The 17,352-nt window shown below is 54.2% G+C and overlaps 5 protein-coding genes across 5 annotated transcripts; 3 read left to right on the forward strand and 2 right to left on the reverse strand.

The window, feature by feature from the left end:
- Window positions 1–1,028: 1,028 nt before the first annotated feature.
- PG985_010143 (peptidoglycan-N-acetylglucosamine deacetylase) lies at window positions 1,029–3,328 on the forward strand (the record flags this gene model as incomplete). The annotated part of the gene is made up of 7 exons (XM_066829911.1): window positions 1,029–1,339; window positions 1,455–1,695; window positions 1,761–1,856; window positions 1,935–2,083; window positions 2,163–2,695; window positions 2,761–3,159; window positions 3,216–3,328. The coding sequence occupies 7 exons, from the start codon at window positions 1,029–1,031 to the stop codon at window positions 3,326–3,328; spliced, it is 1,842 nt and encodes a 613-aa protein (XP_066682301.1).
- A 1,225-nt stretch (window positions 3,329–4,553) lies between these two features.
- Window positions 4,554–6,214, forward strand: PG985_010144 (uncharacterized protein; the record flags this gene model as incomplete). Its single annotated transcript, XM_066829912.1, has 3 exons — window positions 4,554–4,780; window positions 4,837–4,951; window positions 5,012–6,214. The coding sequence occupies 3 exons, from the start codon at window positions 4,554–4,556 to the stop codon at window positions 6,212–6,214; spliced, it is 1,545 nt and encodes a 514-aa protein (XP_066682302.1).
- Window positions 6,215–7,106: 892 nt separating this feature from the next.
- On the reverse strand, window positions 7,107–7,880 carry PG985_010145 (EAP30/Vps36 family protein; the record flags this gene model as incomplete). Its single annotated transcript, XM_066829913.1, has 1 exon — window positions 7,107–7,880. The coding sequence occupies one exon, from the start codon at window positions 7,878–7,880 to the stop codon at window positions 7,107–7,109; it is 774 nt and encodes a 257-aa protein (XP_066682303.1).
- Window positions 7,881–8,584: 704 nt separating this feature from the next.
- Window positions 8,585–9,430, forward strand: PG985_010146 (40S ribosomal protein uS9; the record flags this gene model as incomplete). The annotated part of the gene is made up of 5 exons (XM_066829914.1): window positions 8,585–8,640; window positions 8,697–8,709; window positions 8,908–8,979; window positions 9,042–9,121; window positions 9,220–9,430. 5 exons carry the CDS (start codon window positions 8,585–8,587, stop codon window positions 9,428–9,430), a joined length of 432 nt encoding a protein of 143 aa, XP_066682304.1.
- Window positions 9,431–11,463: 2,033 nt separating this feature from the next.
- PG985_010147 (Protein AAR2-like) lies at window positions 11,464–13,104 on the reverse strand (the record flags this gene model as incomplete). Its single annotated transcript, XM_066829915.1, has 1 exon — window positions 11,464–13,104. One exon carries the CDS (start codon window positions 13,102–13,104, stop codon window positions 11,464–11,466), a length of 1,641 nt encoding a protein of 546 aa, XP_066682305.1.
- Window positions 13,105–17,352: the final 4,248 nt, after the last annotated feature.

Genomic DNA, 17,352 nt, shown 5'->3' on the forward strand with positions numbered 1-17,352 from the left:
GGCATATGCACCACCAGGGGAAATATTGAATTTCTATTCCGCCTAATATCGATCTGCCCCAATTCCTTGGAGATCCCGGGTAGTATCACAAGCCAACCCGCAGTCTATTTGGGCTAATTCCACCAACAGAAACCACCTTGTCGTGGTCAAAGACACATCAGTCCACCAACTTGCATGTAAGTCGATACATCGTCTACAGATACGACCTATGCTGATAAATGCCCTTGAATTCTCCCATCGTCGCTTACACTTCGGGTCTAGCCTCGATCCAGCTATGTGTAAGCGACATGGATAAAGCATACTCTGACGAACATTCCTCTCTTGGATGCTAACGCCAAATTGCCGACAGGAATTGAAGGATCAACATCCGTCTTGTGTAAGGTTGTATATGAACCGGCGCGACAAGACGATGATCGTGATATATCGGCTCCAATTGAACCCCTGAAGCTTGTTTGGACAACAACAGCCTCGCTCGCCAAGGGGCCAGCTGATGATGTATGTGTCTTATTGTTGTCATACTTCATCTCCCTTAGTGAGTCCTTGGTGACGAGGTAGAAACCAATCGCAAGGGGTTTGCGCTGCGTGTTGACGTTTACTGCACACCTGCATATAGTCGAGGGGGGTGGACCAGGCTAATCGGCAACTGCTCAGGCGTATGCTACTGCAGCTTGCATGCACATCTCTCTTTACGCTATAACGCGAGCTGCAATGGGGTAACATCCGGATATATGCCCAACTCGTTTTGCTTTTCGGGTCTTTGACCACCTGAATTTTTTTGCTATTTCCTTTCCTACACACAATGAGTCGATGTATATATTTAGCAATAGACCCCATGGTCGGCTCTCCAATATGGTCCAAGTCTTGGCAGCAACTTCGGAACCCCTTTTCCTGCCTCTGCCGCTAGCACCGAGCGCATCCAAAGTTGATAATCTTTGGCAGATGTGACTCACAAAACACCACTGAGAGCCTTTGACAACCTGCTTCATCCAGTTTCCTTTGGATAGCTTATTTCCAGCCAGTTGCCTACTATGATCTGGTCGAAACCTGCCTTGGTTCTGGCCGCCTGGGCCGGCCTCTCGACTGCCCACCAAGCAGATCCCGCCTATGCTGCGCCTAGGATAATCGGCGGCCGACAATTTCTGTCAGAACTGAGATCGCGCAAGACCTTGGCTGAGGATACCAGCCAGTTTGCTCGAGTGGTGCCAGCAGCACCAGCAGTGGAAGCACAACCCGACCGCCGCCACAGCAGCAATGAGGGCGCTGATGAGGAGAGTCAACCACAAGAAGCGAAACTCCAGGGGCGCCAGAACAAGAGCGGTAGATGTGGTGCAGGCCGTGGGTCTTGTGCCGCTGGCTATTGCTGTTCAGCCGAAGGGTGTGTTCTCTCTTCATTCTCCAATCGTTGTCAACGCCGCCCCATGGATCGATACTAATCGATATCGTCGATTTATAAGATGGTGCGGATCGGACGCAGACTATTGCTCAGCTCCTGATTGCCAGCTAAACTACGGTCCTGGCTGTGATGGCAACAAGAAGCCCAGCGGAGCCGATACGTCGGGAATCGCGAGACCAAAGCTGGGAAGGGTCCAATACGGAGGAGTCGGCGTATACGACTGCGTGACCAAGGGCGATATAGCGCTCACATTTGACGACGGCCCTTACAATTTCACCGATGCTCTGCTGGATAAGTTGGCGGTTCGTGAATACCCCTTCAGTTCGTGGCTACCGGACGGGAAACCACTGACTGACACCGTCGACAGGAGGCCGATGCCAAAGCTACCTTTTTCATCACTGGTTATAACCTGCATAAGGGGGCCATCAACGACCCGCAGTACCCTTGGAGAGGCGTCATCGAGGTAATTGCCAGCTAACAACAATTGACTAGGCTGTCTTTTGCCTGTCACAGTAATGACTGAAACCTGACTCTTTTATAGCGAATGGCGGCTGAAGGTCACCAAATTGCGAGCCACACGTGGTCTCACCAGAACTTCAGTCAAATGACCACAACTCAGGCCCAGAACCAGATGATCTGGAACGAGATCGCTCTCAACGACATCCTTGGCTACATTCCTACCTACATGCGGTCTGAACTCTAGATTATTCAATCATTTAGTAGCACCTTCTGCGAGGGATTCTATACTGACCTAATGTATTGAGTACAGACCTCCTTTCTCAATTTGCGAGAGGGCCTGCCAGAACATGCTGTCGACGCTGGGCTACCACGCCATCTACTTCGACCTGGACACCGAGGGCTACCTGCACGACGACCCGCAGCAGATCCAGACGAGCAAGGACATCTGGGATGACGCCGTCGTGGGGTCCAACCCTTGCCAGGACAGCTACCTGCAGATCGAGCACGACATCCACTACCAGACCGTCTACAACCTGACCGACTACATCCTGGACTCGCTCTTCCGTAGCGGCTACCGGTCCGTCACCGTCGGCCAGTGCCTCGGCGACCCGGCTGAGAACTGGTACCGCGCGGGAACGGGCGCCGTCCCCGCCTACGACTTCACCACACGCGAGCCTACGGGGACCTGGGCCTGCCTGAAGCCTACGTCAACCACCCAGAGGACGACGACCACCAGGCCGACCACCACCACGACGAAACCGACCGCGACGCCCACGCTCAAGGTCAGCCCCGACGGCGCTTGCGGTACCGGCGTGACGTGCCAGGGGTCCGCATACGGAAACTGTATGTCGCTTATCCTGCTCCTTCTCCTCCCAACGGTCATCACCACCATCATCCTCCTATCCTAGCCTTCCTCGGGTGGCCCTCCTCTCCTAACCACAAGAGCGCTCTCTGCTCGCCTCTTTCTCCAGGTTGTTCGCAGAACGGCTGGTGCGGCGCCTCGATCGACTACTGCGGCGGCGGCTGCCAGTCTCAGTTCGGGACCTGCAGCGCGCCCGACAACACGCTCCCGGCCGACTCCCCCATCCCACCCACGACCTCCCCGACCAAGCTGCCCACGGGGCCCGGCGCGGGGGTCCCCGACAGCCCGCTCACCACGACGACGCCGAAGACGCCGACCACGACCAGCGCTGCGCCCGCGCCGACTTCGACTTTGAAAGTGAGCATCGACGGCGACTGCGGCGGCGACATCACGTGCGTGGGCTCCGGGTTCGGCGACTGCTGCTCGGCCCACGGCTGGTGCGGTAGTACGGTCGATTACTGCGGCGAGGGATGCCAGCCCGATTTTGGAGCCGGATGCCAGGCAAGCGAATCCCCTTCCCCTTCCCCTTCCCCTACTACCACTACCACTACCTCTTCTCCCGAGTCTCCTCCAGCTACCCCTACCCCGACAACATCAACAACAACTTCCACTAAACAAAGCACTACCTCTACCACCAGTAGACCTGATTCTAGTACTACCACTTCCACTTCTCCCACATCATCCTCCTCCTCTTCCTCCACCAGTCTCCTTCCACCACGTCCGACTGCCCTGATCCCCAGCGTTGACGGGTCGTGTGGTCCGGGAACGGGGTACACCTGCGAGGACAGCAGGTTCGGGGTCTGCTGCAAGAGGAGCGATGGCAGGTGCGGCGGGCTTCTCCTCTGCGGATTGCTGGATTGTCAACCGGGGTATGGATTGTGTATTCTTTGATGAAAAAAGAAAAGGAGAGATGGAAATGGATCTAGAGAATTTTACTTTCTTTGGCTCGTTTTTTATATATCTGAGGGAAGGGAAGAGAAGAGAGACGGAAAATCAAGTCCAAACTGTTAATGATATGATATTGATTTCAATGCCCAGTAATCTATGTGTATGATGTGTATGCCTCCCACATACAACTTCCTTTCGCCATATTCTCGAGTATGAAGTGACCTATTGACACCAGATGGAGACTGAAGGTCTCTCATCTATGTAATGGTCTCCGGGAAAACCACATGTGGTGACGATCCGTGAATAGCTACATCTGCCCTTCAAGTCAGAATCTTCACGTCCTGAAATCTACCAGTCATGTCGATCTTCCCTGGGCAAATCTGCTGACTGGTATCAACTGTGCCTGGCTCTTCGGCGGCGATCCGCTACTGTTGGTATCAAGCCCCGTCGCTGATCGGAGCCGGCGAAACCCGGCCATTGGCCGACCTCCCCTCACTAGTCCCACCGCTGTCGCCGGCCCAATTCGGCGGGGCGCATTGCGTTCTGGAGCTACCAACCAGAAGGAAAAGCACCAGAGCACCTTCCTCTTAAGGGTTTCTTTGTAGTAGGATCAGCTCCATCGTCGTCGGCTCGGTACTCGAGCAAAGCTATATCGGCCGGGGGTAAGGACAAGCTCATCTCCACCTCGACGAGGGGGGCCTGGCGATCTTCCAAGGCTTGTTGTTTATCTTCAATAGACCAGACCGAATGGGTATCCAGTTGAGGGCTGGTTATCATGACGAGTTCCCGGGTTGTTGCGGGGAAGGAAGTACGGGAGGTACAATGGCCTCACCGTAGGAGGATGAATTGACCGAGATAGGTTCATATATAATCGGCCGTCGGCCCCATCATGATGATCCGGTTCCCTCTCGCCACCGTCACCTCTTGCCTCCCGCTACATCTTCGCCCACCATGCTGTTCCAACGGGCCGGCTGGATTTCGAGCAGCCTCCTCGGCCTTCTTCTGGCCGCGGTCGGTGTGACATCTGCCGTCGACCTGAAGGGCCATGTCCATGCCCAAAGTCTGCTGGACGAGTCCCTGGAGTTCATGGACAAGATATACGACCGCGATGCTGGGTATCTGTATTATTTCTACTACCCGCTGGCGGCGGGCCAACACGAGACCCGGTCATCGATGTGGTACGCGACGGGCCTCCTGCAGCGGAACGGGGGGATGACGTCGACCAGGCCGTCAGGATCATCAAGAACATCATCGGCGACCAGGAGAAGAACGAGACCCTGCAATGGTTCGGCGACTACACCGTATATCCGGAGCAGCCCACGGTTGGGCATGGCGACTACAAGCCAGTGGTAAGCTTTTCCTTTCCTTCCGGTCTCAAGTTATCTTTCGAATGACTTATAATTGCCTAGATCTACAACTCCTGGGACCCCAACTGGCGAGGCTTCATCGGCACCAACCTCATGGTCATCTACGAGGAGTTCGGGGACATGCTGCCGGGAGACGTCAAGCAGCTGATCCTGGAGAGCTTGTACAACGCCACCATCGGCGACAGCTACCGCGTCGGCGGCGTGGACGACGACAACCTGTACCCCTCGTACAGCAACCCAGCCATTATGCGCGCCGTGGCGTCCGGGTGGACGGGCCGCAAGTGCGGCGATGCCAACATGACGGCGGCGGGCGAGGCGTACGCGCAGGAGATTTTGGAGTTGTTCGACAGAAACCAGACGCTGTCCGAGTTCAACAGCGGGACGTACATGGGCGTGTCCCTCTACGGTCTGACGCTCTGGACTAAGTATATGCCCGAAGACTCCGTCATGGGCGCCCACGGCCGGCGCATGATCCAGCAGATCTGGGAGACAGCGGGCCAGATGTACAACGCGAACCTCGGAAACCTGGCGGGACCCTGGGATCGCGCCTATGGGTACGACATGAACAAGTACGTCGCCATCTTCTCGCTGTACATCTGGACGCTGGCAGGCAAGGAGCACGCGCCCGGCCTGCAGCAGACCTGGTCCATGGCGCACGCCGACGACTTCGAGTACGCGCCCCTCATCGCCGTGCTGGCCCCCTTCCACGACGCACTCGTGTCCGAAGAAGCCGTGGCCAGCCTGTCCGCATTCCCGTTAGGGACCGGCGAGGAGCACCATACGTACACGACCTCGGCCTTTTCGCCGCCGCACGACCTGGCCCCGCGCAACATCACGACCTGGCTCTCGCCCAACCTGACCATTGGCGCCGAGTCATTCCGGGAGAACACTGTAGGTGGGCCGCGCGAGGACTCGTCGCAGTGGAACCCGGCCGTGGTGCAGTGGGCTTCCTCTTCGACCGGCGACAAGAAGTCCGTGGGCTACCTGACACTGTACCCGACCGAACCCGCGCTCGACGCCGAGGTGGCTCCCGGTAGCTTGAACCTGACGTATCCTGACGGCAATGCGACAAGCAGCTTCACCTTCCTCGTCAGCGCGAACCCGCTGGGCAGTGCCAAGCGCGACCTCGCCAACCTCGGGAAGGATCTCGACGGCGTCAGGATCGAGGTATCGGGGACCGTGGATCCAGTACCCATCATCAGCTTCTGCGGCTTGGTCGGCGGAAGCTGCAAGCCCATCCAGTAAGCTATTCATTCCTTTTTGATCCATCTATTAGGCCATTTGAATATCCTTCACCACAGCTTCATGACAGTGCGACAACGAATTTGCTGACTCGAAAAACCCTGATAGTGGCTTCGAATTTTGGAATTTCACTTATGTGATGCCAACCACCAGCACCGCAGTGCCTAACATTAACCTGGCTATCGAGACCAAGTAAAAACGTGGAGTTCACACCAAGTGCTTGGTGCCCAGATCTAATAATACCTGTTTAATAGCCTAAATAATGTAGTGACACATCTAAAGCTCGTCATTTGAATCGGCAAGCAACGTGACTTGATTTGCTTGTGTGATCCGACTATAATCCCATTGTTTCTCTCGAGGCGCTTGCAGTCGGGAAAGGTGTCTGGCTGTATTAGCCTTTGGCTGCGTGACGTCATGCAGGCACATTTGTGCACATAGGAGCAAGGCGCGTAGTGTTGTTGAGCGCCGGAATCTGAAACCATATATCTTTTATTGCGCATAGTGTTGAGGTTTCATGGTAGGAAAGTGGCCAGGCGCGAGGTTATACATGATGTCCTCCGATCCCTCTCGGTGGTTGAGGCCAAGGGCAAAGTGGCATAAACCAAGATAGACTAACTTGACGAGCTGCAACGTACGCCAAGAACAATAGGTATGAAGGTTAAATGTATTGTTGAAGAGGTATGCATAGGCGGAGGCTTGTTGCTTTCGTCGTTGATGTATGTCCAAAACGCTATTTGCGATTTCGGCGCCACTATGGCCATGGACTCTTTGGATTGCCGAGTAGCTTCTTTTGACGGCATGGTCGATTTTATACCCCTCAACAGTGCTTCTTCTGAGCGAGTACTTGGGAATAGATAAATAGTAGAGTTTGTCCAAGACGGTGCTGGTGCCCCTTCTACCCGGTGCCAGCACCTTCGGCGGACATCATGAACCCGGGGCTCCAATATTCCCATTCCTCAGCTTGTTTATCCACCCAGAGCATACCTTCGCCCAGTAAATCTTCGATTACCGTTTGGGAGCGAGCCCTGGTCCATCGTAGGTTCACCATCAACATAGAGACGCTCACATAGCCAAGAACCTGGACCGCCTCCAGCACGGCGCTTTGGTCGGTACTGAGTTCCTTGGGTACGGAGCGAATATACGACTTGTTGCCGACCTTGACGACAGAGAAACTGGAGCCGAGCGGTTTGAGTGTGCCAACGGCTCTCAAGACATCATCCTCGGTTACTTCAGGGGCGCCCTCCATGCGACCACGCATGACACGTTCCCTCAGCTCCTTAACGCCGATCAAGCCGCCATTCTCGCCCCTGGTAGCGCCGCAGACCTCGACCACGCGGACCGCAAGTTCGAAATAGAAGTCGTTCACGCTCCTGCCGAGCAACTGCGCCCACACGCTGCTGCTACCGGCACCTGCAGAACTGGAGGAGGCAAGTGGGTCGACACCGATGGCCGCGCACATGCGAGCAAACTGAGCGCGGAAGGAGGGGTTTGACCGGATGTCCTTCGCATGCGTCTGGGCAAACTGCTGCAGAAGCGACTTGAACACGGAAAGCTGCGTCTCTAAGGCCTGGGCGTTGGTGCTGCGCAGACTATTGCCGTGAGAAGCAAACTGCGCCGAGGTCAGACGACTGCGGTCAAAAGCCGCAAGACCTACACCTTTGCGTGACATCTTAACCGAGTGACTGGATGATGAATGCTACAGTCGGCCGTTTATAGAGCTTTCTTATTAGGTGTGTGTGAAGAAGACAGGCTGCAAGCTGCGAACTTCGAGGGCCCAGGCAGCTATGTAGGTACTTATGCAAGCCCCCCAGTATCGTCTTGGGTGTTTGGTTTGTCAAGTCGTTCCGCTCTGCATTGCTTGCATTACCATTTGCTGTTAGAATCTCTTCGCCATATAATATGCGTTCATGAGTAGGTTAATTTGCCCTGCAGATAGAAATCTCACTTCATGAACGTTCATGAATGAAGCATCTCACGTCTTAGGTAAGGGGAGATTGACGATATGCCTGGACGGACATTGAATGATGGTAGGGAGTGCAGCTGTACCCCACGGAAGACGAAAGTGGGTAGGTCAGATAGCCTCCGGAGCCTTGGCAGCTTGGCATCTTTGTGCCCCACTTGACCGGACCCTTCTTATCTAATCTTTCCTTTCAGCCACAGAATCACAGAATCTTGACCCTCACGCTGTGGCACAGCAGTCTGCCAAGTCTTTCTAGCCTTAGGGCACACGAAAAAAAATCCCAGTCTTGTAACTTCGCCCGCTCTCAAGCTTAACTTGCCGAAAATCGAGACCGCTCACGCCCACGCCTATACCCGCTGCGAATCCCTTCATTTCTCGATCGACAATCCACAGCACCACATCAATCCGCAATCATGTCGACCTCCCAGAGCGTTCAGTGCTTCGGCAAGAAGAAGACCGCGACCGCAGTGTTGGTGCTCCCGTCCCCAAGTCTGAATGCACTCAAGCTAACCCACAACTTTCCAGTGCGCACTGCAAGGTTAGTGATTAAATTCCCAACATTCCTCCTCGAAGCCCGAGTCGAGCTGGATGGAGAGCGACGATACGCCGCGATCGAGAACGTCAAAATTATTCATGTCAAAAATTCGCGAATTGTGGAATCGATCCGGGCAGAGAGCGAGGAACGAAAATGGCCGAAGTGGGATGTACAGAAATGCTGACGGAAATTTTGGAATAGTCCGGCGCTGGCCTGATCAAGGTCAACGGCAAGCCCCTCAGCCTGGTCCAGCCTGAGGTTCTCCGTTTCAAGGTAAGCCGTCACCTCAATGCCAAGATCGATTGCGTTCGCGAATTAACACAAAATTTCTTCAGGTCTACGAGCCTCTCCTGATCCTCGGCCTTGACAAGTTCGCCAACGTCGATATCCGCGTCCGCGTTTCCGGTGGTGGCCAGTAAGTGCACCTCTTTCCCGACGAACGGCTCGGCATCGCGAATTGCAATTGGCTTGATGCCTAGAGCCCAAAAGAACACGGGACTAACTCCGATACAGCACTTCTCAGGTTTACGCCATCCGCCAGGCTATCGCCAAGGCCATCGTCAGCTACTACCAGAAGTTCGTTGACGAGCACAGCAAGAACGCCCTGAAGTCTGCTCTCGTCCAGTTCGACCGTACCCTCCTGGTTGCCGACAACCGTCGCATGGAGCCCAAGAAGTTCGGCGGTCCCGGTGCCCGCGCGCGCTACCAGAAGTCTTACCGTTAAACGCTTTTATGGGTTTGGCGGTTTTGGTGCTGGGGATGCTGTGTGGGGATGGTTGGCTGGCCACCTGGCAAAGTTGGTCATCCCAAAGGTCGGAGGCCAGCTTTGCCGGTCGGTAAATGTGACGAAGGCACGCACGAATGGCATCTATCGACTTTTTAGCAGGAATCGGCACGGTTATATCGGTTCTGATGGAGTCACAAAAGAGGATCCTTTCACGGGAGGGTACAAAACAAGCCCTCTCAATCATCAATGCATTTTCACGGCAGCTATTTCTTCCTGCCTGGGTTGTAAGGGACTAGGCGAATGAAAGAAATTTCGATCATTGGATATCTTCTCAACCGTGCATGTTCTAGCTGATGGGACTTGGAGAAGAACACCTGGCTGCTTGACGATATGCGTGACAAGCACCGCGTCCCGAATTAAACACGCCCATGGCAGTGTCTCAAGATAACTACGCAATGCCAGGATCAGTGGGTACAGTCTTTGACTTTGCGTAGTCGACCTTCCAGAAGCACGGGATGTATGTTACTAGGTATAATGAGTATCTGGGGGACCTTTTGCTTCCATCCTCGTGACTGTCCTGCCGGAGCCTACGTCTACTGAACGAAGAGCGTGATGCCACCTATTCCGTATCCCAGGGAATGGAGATGTCGACGGGATCTCGCTTGCTGGTATGGTTGAAATGCATCGGATTCCATTATGCACGGCTTGCCAGCTCCCGTGATGCCATCTGTAACCTCATGCCTCTACTCCCTTCCTGCTGTCAACCTATGTCATACGTATACCACACTCGTCTCTACGTGGTCCTGGTCGGAGTCACATTGAAAGTGGGCGTGTTCCCAGGCATTCCTCTGGTTCAACTGTCTCCATTCATTATGGCAATATAGCTAGGCCCTTGATAGCGTGAGTACAGCTATCTTCCATGGGATTTCTGATGCTGTACTGTACATATCAGGCATCATTATGTGTTATCCTCATAATGACAACCCTGCCGAAAGCAGCGCTTTCGCCAACATGATTATAGCTGGCTGTCTGTTTATCCCGGAGGTCTTGGGATCCTGACCCGTGGAATATCTTGCCTAGGAAAAGGGGGGAAGGGGACCAGTACAGACTGTCTGAGCCGCTTAGTTGCCTCCCAGTGTCCGCAACTCGGAACCTGTAAGTCGAAGGACTGCTTTAGAATTGTGTTCTCATACCCAATATACGGATTGTGACACATGGGAAGATGCCTTTACTCTTCATCGTGTCGGGAGGGAGAGAGCAGTTGGCTTTCCAAGGCCTTATTTCAATATATGCTCGGTTACTATAGATAGCTTGGCCTGGGCGCACAGGTGCTCCTCCGGCCGGCGTGCCGTTTGACAGTCATTTCTAATCAGACTTGTCAACCTCCTCGCCAGATGGTACATGGACGACGACGGCCTTGGTCAGGTTGCTGTCAACGGCCAGCCTGGTGTCATGGACTTCGTTGGCTGTATCGCCACCACCGAGACCAATCCCGGACAATGTGAATTACCCCCGTGAGTTAGGGAATGCTCGGATGCACATCTAACTGTAAGCAAGACCCCGTGGCGGGAGGTGTAGGCCAAAAGCGAGGAACCCCGACGACTAATTACTACCCCTGAAGTTCCGAGCAACCTCTCTTGCGACCTTTCAGTCTTCAAATAAGAGCCGTTCGCAAATTTCAGGGGTAGGTTGTACATCTGTCAGGTTTGAGCGAGCCCCAACCCATGCTCGCCCGAGTGTCAAGGTGGCACCTCTGATGTGCTTCTGCCTCTGGATACCAAGTGACTCCGAGTCAAGCCACAGTCCAGGAAATATGCGCAAGAACCAATGAATGCCACCAACGCCACGCTCTCTAGAAACGGAAGAAGAGAGTCCCAGTCATGATTTCCAAGCACTGAACGTCTCTGCCAAGCTTAGTTAACCACCCTCTCTTCTCGAATCCCTCCGCCATTCCAGGCCCTAGCCATCCATTACTGCCCAAACCCGGTGCCTGGTTTTCATTATTCTCTCTCCTTCCTCATACCTCCCCTTTAAACCGAAACAAAGTCCCTCGGCCGCCCACTCTCGTCCACATCGACCACGACCGCCGCAAAGTCACCCCTCTCGTCCTCGTCCTCGAAGTCCGACAGCTCGGCCTGCACGACCTCGCCGTCCTCGAGCATGACCGTCCCGCTGCGCACGTACTCGCCCCGCAGGTCCCAGTCCCAGGTCCACAGGAAGCCCTCGAGCGACGCGAAGGCGGCCCCGACCGCCTGCTGCGCCGGCGTGCAGCCCTCGCCCAGGGCCAGCAGCTGCTCGTTGAGCCGCGACTTGTACACCGTCAGCGCCTTCTGCAGCTTCTTGGCGCCGCCGCCGCCGCCCGACCCGCCCGGCGCCGTGTCCAGGATCGAGCCCTCCAGATTCCGGTCGTTGTAGACGAGCTGCGCATGCACCGTCTGGATCAGGTCGCGGGCCAGCTGGGGCTCCTCAACCGCGAGGCGGTACGCCCGGAAGATGACGCGCGACGCATAGTGCCACCATTGCTCCAGGCAGGCGTAGTTACCCAAGTGCATGCCAGTGAGGAAGGCGAACTGGAGCTCGCCGACCATATCGTTGAGGCCTTTCGGGTTTGAACCCTCGTCATCGGTTTCGCACCCTGATTTTCGGAGCTCGGAGAGGATCCAGCTTGTGGGGTCGAGTGCCTGCTGTGTGCGCTCTGCACCCTCGGCTTTGGTGTCGAATAACAAATCCTCCATGCCAAAGGTAAACGTAAGCTGGGAGGTCGAGTTCGCGTACAGTCGAGCCTCCTCCACTGTACTTGTCCCTCCGGTGACGCGGTCGGACGTGTTCACCGGCCATGTCTCCTTCGCCTCGCCGGTAAGCCGATTGAGAAGTGATGGTGTTATGGCAAACGTCAGCTGATACCACATCGTGGTATTGTCCACGAAGGCTGGCACATCCGAGCCGGCGTGGCTCGATGACGCCGGCTGCGGCACGGCCGAGTTTGTACCTTTGAACTGGTAGGGTACAAGATTGCCAAACCCCTCCTCAAGACGTTCCTTCTGGAACCGCTCCTCGGCATGGCTGGCGGGGTCGTTTAGGACCTCATTGAACTTGTCCCACTGCTTCACGTAGACTCGCCCGGGGATCTGAGGGTCCTTCTCTGGGGTGAAGATCCAGTAAGCGCTTCGCGAAGATGTAGTCTCCGACGGAGCGATCCAAACTAGATGTGCGCCCGCGGGGATGTCCCGGAACCCCCAAAAGTGCTCGGTTGCGGCAAACGAAATGGTGTCGCAACCGACGGTGAAACCTGTTGGCAGGTCGTCCAGAATGAGCACATCTCCCTTCTGTAGAAGGTCTGAAACCGGCGCGGAGGCATGCGGAGGCTCCGGGGAGCGGTCCGGGACCGTAAGAGGTGTATTCATGTCTCTGTCCGGTACCATGTCCTCATCGTCTTTAGGATCGTTGAGATGCAGCGTACCCAGCGGGAAGGCTCCAGTGACTGGGACGGAATCGACAGATTTCAGAGAGCGCGGACTGGGACGTTGCTTGTCCAAGCGGAGATGCGACGTGGAAGCAGACACGTCGATGAAGGAGGGTGGGTCTGGTATGCTCTCGCCGGAAGGAGGAGCGGGCGACGAAGAAATCGTTTCGGCCGTGGTCGAAGGTGTCGAGTGAACGTGTGGGGCCATGGTCGGGGTTGTTTTTCCCACTAACGACTAGTGCCCGCGACGATATGCTTGAAACGAACGAACTGACGATGTTGATATCCCGCTCTTTTCTCGAGTTCTTGCGCGTACAATAGCAGCGATGATTGGATGACGAGACACTAGGTTAGACGCTCTATTGGATTGAGCATGAAGGATTAAGCGAGTGGTATGAATATTGACGATGCAGTATTGCCAGTGAGGGCGTATCAGAAAGATGACAGGCGCTTCAATATGAACTGCTGCCGGATGATGCCCGAGAGGGAAGGAGGGAAAGAATATGGAAGACAGGAAAGGATGGCAACCAGAACTGTGGATGGGTGACACAGACAATGTCTTTCAATGCATCAAAACCGAGGGCCCGTTCTCCTGACTGTGGCGAGGCAGCTGGTGTTGTTGGTTGGGTCAGGCTGCGAACAGGTACGAGAGAGCTGCTACGTCATGGCTAGAACGTACATGCTTCTTTTTCCAGGGTCGTCGATCATCGTGGGAATCGAAAGTCGGGCCTTTCATCAGCTGGCTGTGCTGCTGCATGTGTGACAGGTTCGAAACGATCAGTATCAAGACGGTTCACCAAGTGCGCAGACAACCATTGTCATCGGCCAGTAGAAAGAAAGCATGCCGTTGCGCTCTGCCAATCCGTCGTATGACTTTATCCTTTTGCGCTCGATTTACTACAACTTCCGTCGCAGCCCCGTCCACACGAGAGGCTGTTGGGTATCAAACCCCGGGTTCCTACATGTGCAGATACCTTAGGGTTTTGGTTTGTCGATGCCAGCAGCAAAGAGAAATAAATCATTTGAGGGAAAGGAAGGCAGAAGCAAACTTTTCTGCCAGAGCGTTGCAGCGACATAAGCTTACAAGCCAGGCGAAAGTCAATTCCGCTCCAACGTCTGGCGATGGACGAACAGTCAAAAAAGCCCAGTACTTATTCGCAGCCACAAGAATGTCTTCTCGGGTAGTCTTGGAAAGAAAAGAAAAGCCAGATATTCTTTAGGTAGCGTGTACTTTCTAAAGCTGTAGTGCCAATGTAGACAATACCTCAACGCGTTTGTGTCAATCAGCCAGCCACAGGGGGGTCAAGAGGTTGATGTTTAAGAATGCGGCGGGCCGAAGCGTCCCTTTGCAGCAAGCGGGGCGAAACCCTCCATTCTCATTTGTGAGTCTGGGATTTGCGCAAGATATATATATCGACATCTCCAGCCTTGGCTGCTAGGGGGTAGCAAGTTCCTCTGTAATTGTAAGAGAGAAAATAAAAAACCGGCTGGTCTGTCGGTTAGTCTGCCGTCGAATTGATCTGCAGCAAGGTAGTGATGGAAAACAAGACAGTGCCAGCGAGTTGCATGAGGAAAAGGAGGTACTTCTGGCCTTACCTTACCAACCGTGGGCTAGTCGGGTCGAACCTAGGTTAGTTGCGCAGCCTTGGTCCATTCTGTGCATAAACGAAGGGCAGTGAGTAGTAATGGGTGCAATAAACGACATGGTTCTTTTTCTTCGAGATCCCCTTTCCTTTTGGCTTACCGGGTTGAGCGAGCCTGTTTTCTGGTGCTAGAGTCAATACAGAAGGCTTCTAGATGCCTTCGAGAAGGAGGATGCATCTTTGGATAAGCTTTTCGGCTTGTCCCTGACCCCCTACCCCTCGATGCGACAGCAATACACCACGGCGATATGGTGCACGTAAACCATATGTACGGGCAACTCGAGGAAGCATCGGCACTCAGACAAATCAGGAAAGCCATGTTGTATATGAAAGTGCAGCTTGGTGAACCGGTGCAATTCCGATGTACATATGTAATCTGAAGCGGTTGTTCGTTGCGTGAGAACCGAGCGGGCTCCGGCGACACAAGGGCGTGGATGGGAGAAAACTAAGACTCCGGCAATAAAAACCTTAGCAATCTAAATCAAACGACAAGAGACAGGACGGGACGGGACGCGGCGTGGGATTCACGAGCAAAGGCATTGAATACATAGGCTAATCATAGGCTGGGCAGGTAGGTTAGTTGTTCACTTGGGTATTTTGTTCCCAAGGAGCTCTTGCACGTTTCTTCTCCTGCGACGGACTACGCCTCGTACAGTCTCCCCTTGGTTAGGTATTTCTGCTGAACAAAACGGCCTGCCACCCGGTTTCTTGGGTAGACGGCGGCGCCGCAAAACACCTCACTAACCCGGGCCCGCCTACCTTAAGATGGTGTCAACCTGTCAAGTCCGTCGACGTAAGGCATGGGCCGCATGGCAGCATGGCAGCGTGGCAGTAGGGCAGCAGGGCAGCATGGGATGGGGATGGATGGGGGTGAGGGGTTGTGGCTTGGGATTAGTGGTGTGTGTGGGTTGCAGGGCGGTCGCAGCAACGGCCGCCTTAGCTTCGGTTATGTGTGTTTTAGGTGGTCCGGATAGAAGCGAGCACTAAAATAACGACACCAGCAAAAAACAGACTTATGAGGAGATCATTACATACCTTGGCTAAACCAGAATCACTCGACTCAAGTCCCCTCCCAAATCCACTAATTCAAACCCTGGCGGTGATCCCGTTAGTTGGGCGTGTAGTTCGATGTTTAAAGAGAGGGACAAGCAAACTTGCTAACCGTCAGCCTTAGGTACATGTAGGTTAGCTACAGATGCCCCCTTTTCCCCTCTCCTCTACGAACCCCGCCATCGGGTCCGACTAACGAATTGATTGACTCGAGCAATTGAAGAGGAGACTCTCTCTCTCTACGTAGCCATACCCAACGGATTACGCATTCAGGATCAGAGGGAAAAAGTCACAAGATATCACCCATCCCACTTTATTGCTCGGAACCTCCGCAGTTGTGCGTCCGTCGTCGGAGCAGAATATCCTGAATCCACTGGCAAGAAGGAGGGGGGGGAACCAGGTGGGCACAGCTCTGGGCGTTACGACTGCATTACAGCCTACAGCTTTGCCTTTGACGTTCTGAAATACGTTTGCACGGTCAGCACCCCTCTTCAATCGTCAGTGATTCACACAACTTTACGCGCGTTAACATAGGACATTGAAAGTCCCCAAAACCCGTACCCTTTCGCGGTTCTCACTCGCGCGGCCCCTAAGATATATGGTCATGTAGTTAGACGGTAGCAAGTAACTTCAAGGTCGCTAACGACGCAAGTCTTGCATTGCCCACGTGGGTGTTGACAGGACCCTTTCCCAAGCCATATAGCGCGCACGCAGGTGTGGTTACACGGCATTCGTGCCATCGGTCGCCTCTCTCTCTCTCTGACTTGCTTCATTAGCTTACACCAACTTCGTTAGCAGGCAGCTTACAGGACACCCCCCCCCCTGTAGAGTGTCGTGTGTACTGTCACTACACCAAGTCCTAGGTAGGCTAATACACGTAGCCCTCTATGTCTTACTCCTCGTGGCGTCCGTAACAAAGGAAGCCCATGTGGTTTAGAGTGCTGGGCCAGATCTCCATAGATGCAAAAGCTTGGTTCAGTAGACTACCACGCTGCCGGGTTTCGTTCATTCATTATGCCCCTAGTAGCCAGCAAACCACAACTTTGCCAACGGCGTATATGTGCAAGTATCGGCTCCCTCTTCTTCGGTCATCACAGTGCAAAAGGAAGCAGATGTTATATACTTGCTCAAGAAAATGTATTGCCTATCTCGTGCTGTCTGAACCACTAAAACCAACAAAAGCCCCCCCAGACGTGTGTATATGTGCATTGGGGCCAGAGACGCCTCTTCATCATTTTTTAGAAATGGGTGCGTCGCAAATGCGTTAGACCAGAGTCGTCTGTCGCCCCCCAAAAACAAGAAGACATCTCGCGTATGTACGTGTAAAAGTATGTAGACAACGAAGCCGAGGCATTTGCACGCCATTCAACAGCGTTGCAGAAGACCTGCCTCAACCGTGAGGCCTTCTTCCTAACCTGAAGCCTCCACATCGCCTATCAATCCCAACCATTGTTCAGATCCCCAATCAAAACAACGGCTTGATGGCGTCAATCCCATGCCAAAGGAGAAGACGAAACGTTGAACCAGGTTTATACAGCCCTCCTTCCCCATACCGAATGCAAGATGCACAAAAAGAGAAGATGATCGTAACGGCCGTCAAGTCCAGATGCGTGTACGTCGCGTCGCAAACTCCATGGGCGTGAAAAATGAGGGGTATCGACTGTCCCTACCACGGCAATGTCGCTCTACCATGTCTGGACGACAAGAGAGCCCCCGCATGGCAGGAACAAAGTGGCCCGTGGCTGGGTAATTAAGTATGGTAC

The sequence above is a fragment of the Apiospora marii genome, assembly GCF_038362585.1.
Source record: "Apiospora marii strain CBS 49790 chromosome Unknown utg000006l_segment0_segment0, whole genome shotgun sequence".
Classification (NCBI taxonomy): Eukaryota; Fungi; Ascomycota; class Sordariomycetes; order Amphisphaeriales; family Apiosporaceae; genus Apiospora; species Apiospora marii.